At 39.1% G+C, this 3946-nt stretch overlaps 1 protein-coding gene across 1 annotated transcript; it reads left to right on the top strand.

Annotated features, from left to right (window-relative positions):
- Nucleotides 1–960: 960 nt before the first annotated feature.
- LOC116465570 (nesprin-1-like) lies at nucleotides 961–2515 on the top strand (the record flags this gene model as incomplete). Its single annotated transcript, XM_032148588.2, has 2 exons — nucleotides 961–1143; nucleotides 2342–2515. Coding segments are annotated over 2 exons (342 nt in total), but the record flags the coding sequence as incomplete, so codon positions are not given.
- Nucleotides 2516–3946: the final 1431 nt, after the last annotated feature.

Below are 3946 nucleotides of genomic sequence, written 5' to 3'. Positions count from 1 at the left end.
CATCAGAGTGAACAGGCAACCTACAGAATGGGAGAAAATTTTTGCAACCTACTCATCTGACAAAGGGCTAATATCCAGAATCTACAATGAACTCAAACAAATTTACAAGAAAAAAACAAACAACCCCATCAAAAAGTGGGCAAAGGACATGAACAGACACTTCTCAAAAGAAGACATTTATGCAGCCAGAAAACACATGAAGAAATGCTCATCATCACTGGCCATCAGAGAAATGCAAATCAAAACCACAGTGAGATACCATCTCACACCAGTTAGAATGGCCATCATTAAAAAATCAGGAAACAACAGGTGCTGGAGAGGATGTGGAGAAATAGGAACACTTTTACACTGTTGGTGGGACTGTAAACTAGTTCAACCATTGTGGAAGTCAGTGTGGCGATTCCTCAGGGATCTAGAACTAGAAATACCATTTGACCCAGCCATCCCATTACTGGGTATATACCCACAGGAGTATAAATCATGCTGCTATAAAGACACATGCACACGTATGTTTATTGCGGCACTATTCACAATAGCAAAGACTTGGAACCAACCCAAATGTCCAACAACAATAGACTGGATTAAGAAAATGTGGCACATATGCACCATGGGACCTGTATTTTTAAAAGAGGATAGCAAGGAAAAATGCCTCCTAAACTCAACACTGTTTTTTTTTTTTTTTTTAATTTATTTTTAAATAGAGACAGGGTTTCCCTGTGTTGGCCAGGCTGGTCTCGAACCTCTGAGCTCATGTGATCCACCCGCCTCAGCCTCTCAAAGTGCTGGGGTTACAGACGTGAACCACTGTGTCCAGCCCCTAAACTCAACATTGTTTTAAACATTTTTTTTTCTGCAAAATGTTTATAACTTGCAACGTAACTATAATTTAGTAAGTGCCTTTTGCTTATGAAATAAATGATTTAAATATTAAATTTTTGAACTATGAAATTGCATTTTCAGCATTTGTTGTCTGAGATGGAGTCACTGAAGCCGAAGGTGCAAGCAGTGCAGCTCTGCCAGAGTGCCCTCCGGATCCCCGAGGATGTGGTTGCCAGCTTACCTCTCTGTCATGCTGCTCTGCGGCTGCAGGAAGAGGCCAGCCGGCTGCAGCACACCGCCATCCAGCAGTGCAACATCATGCAGGCAGGTGCAGGGTACCCACACCAGCAGAGCAATTGCTGATGAATCATGGGCTTCTTTTCTTAGCATTGTGTGGGCTCAGCCATCAAAACACATCCAGGGTGTTGAATCTGACAGGCTGTTGTGGTTTTGTAAAATAAGGAGATTAAAATGCTGTCATTTGGATCACCCACAAAAGCCTGGAGAATGCTATATAAAAAATATCCTTGGTGAAAATTATCTTTTAATGATATTTTAAAATAAAGATTAACTTGTAAAGATTAATTTTCTATGCAATTAAATGTTTTTATCTCTTATTATTCACCTGAGAATCATCTACAAACTGATAATACAGGTTTACTGTTGTCTTGTGTTACAGAATTTTTTTCATATTTCAGCTTATTAAAGCATTAAATCCATTTTCTTTTGAGTGCCTAAAAATTGCACTTAAGTATAATTCTTAGTCTCTTTGCTTAGTAAGAGAAAATCATTTACCAGGAAGAAATGACAGTGTTTACCTTATGTCTCCCTTCAACTAGTAATTCTTGCCTTATCCAAAAATTGTATCAATAGCATCTCATTAAAATCACCAGTGGCTCATGTGGTCAACTATCCTTTCCTCCTTGTTATCTTGTAATTTGTTGGAAAATTCCTGAGGCTAAAAGTCATTCACAATTCATATGTATATATACTTTTGTTTGGTAGAGATGGGGGTGTCACCATGTTGCCCAGGCTGTATTGAACTCCTGGGCTCACATGATCCACCCACCTTGGCCTCCGAAAGTGCTGAGATTACAGGCTTGAGCCACTGTGCCCAGCCCATAATTCGTATTTTTATTCCCTACCGTAGCACTTAGCTAAGTGTCTTACTTATATATTCAGTATTTGTTAGATGGAAAAATAAAATAATGTTTCCCACACTGCTTCACCCTTTCTGACCATCATGTTCCATCTTCAGGATGATATCAGCAGGGAAAAGAGAGAGAAAGAATCCTAACCACTTAACTATTTTGATTCCATCAATAATTTTGCTACAATATTTTAGAGAGAAAGCTCTGAAATGTCTAAGTAAAGTGAAGAATTCAAACTATCTAGGAATTTTACCCATCATTTCTTTATTCCCTACCTGTACAGGTAAATAGGAGTTAAACTACAGAATCACTTACCTAGTTATTGATAGAGAAAAAAAACTATCTTTCCATGTTTTTTTTTTTTTTCAAAGGAGGCTGTGGTGCAATATGAACAATATGAGCAAGAAATGAAACATCTCCAGCAGCTGATAGAAGGAGCTCACAGAGAGATTGAGAATAAACCTGTTGCCACCAGTAACATACAGGAGCTACAGGCTCAGATTTCTCGGCATGAGGTGAGAGGAATGTAGGCCAAATACCTAGGGCAGGAAACTGGCTTGATGAGAGTATATGTTTGATTTCTAGTGAATGGAAGAGAACAGTTTCCCCTGTCCTGCACTTAATGTGTTCAGCTCTTGAGAGGCCTCTTTGGCTATCTAAGCATTGTGAGTGCCATTTTTGCTGATTCAGTAACACGTGCCTTCCCCTTGATTCCACAACCTCTCTACACGTTGTTCACATTATATCCTTTGGGACCCGCGGATTGCCATCTCCTGCACCCAGAATTCTCACAGTTAATACACTAAAACAGAGTCCACACCGTTTTTAATGCCTACAAGAAACAGCAATGCTTAAAGCTTTGCTGCATTGATTGCTGTCTTGGTAGCTCACTCCTGTAATCCCAGCACTTTGGGAGGCCAAGATGGGTGGATCACGAGGTCAGGAGGTGGAGATCATCCTGGACAACATGGTGAAACCCCGTCTCCACTAAAAATACAAAAATTAGCTGGGTGTGGTGGCGGGCGCCTGTAATCCCAGCTACTTGGGAGGTTGAGGCAGGAGAATCACTCGAACCCAGGACGCAGAGGTTGCAGTGAACCGAGATCGCGCCACTGCACTCCAACCTGGCAACAGAGCAAGACTCGGTCTCAAAAAAAACAAACAAACAAAACTTAATATTTTAAACATTTTCTTCTTTGAAATATTAGTCATTTCAGTTCCTCTCCCCAAAACCAGAGGATGGTCCAGGTTGTTTACTTTGCTAATTTTCGGATTGGGCCAGCTAACATGTGCCTCGTTTTCAAATGTTCTTCTTTCCTTGTTCCTTTGGCATCATTATGACCTTAGGACTTGACCACTCCTTGTGCCGTCCCTGTCCCAGACATCATAGTCCTTGAGTGATTGAGCTTAGCAGGGAATTTCCTTTCCTGACCTGTCAATTCCATATAGGTCAAATTCACTCTTTCCCTTGGGGGCTGGTTCATAGCACTGTGAATTTTGGTAAATAACTGGGAGGAGGGTGTCTTATTTTTTCTGTACTAAGGATAGAGTATATGGTGTATATCCTTCCATATGCTCTATTTTAACTTTTTCATGAGAAAAACAAACAATTTTTCCAAACCACTCACATTGAGATTCTCAAAAGATTCAAAGTATTGCTTTGTAAGGATGAAAAATCTTACCCCCTTCTCCAAATGCAATTAATTCTTTAATTTCTTGACATATACAAACATTAATAATTTTCATTTATATATGATTTACAAAATCATTTAAATATCCCATCTACATTTATTCCTACAACTGTAGACATCATCTATGTTAATGATTTTTCTTATGCAATGGTTAAATGAAAATGTTATGTAGATTTCTGAAACCACTGTTTACGTAGGTCTATACATTAGACTATATATTACATATTTATTTTGAAACTATTTTTAATCCCATCTAGGGAGATCCAAAATTTTGTTGTAACAACT

Source organism: Hylobates moloch, unplaced genomic scaffold (assembly GCF_009828535.3).
Source record: "Hylobates moloch isolate HMO894 unplaced genomic scaffold, HMol_V3 SCAFFOLD_6401, whole genome shotgun sequence".
Lineage (NCBI taxonomy): Eukaryota > Metazoa > Chordata > Mammalia > Primates > Hylobatidae > Hylobates > Hylobates moloch.
Note: the sequence above shows the minus strand (reverse complement) of the source record. Positions and strands in the feature narration are given on the sequence as shown.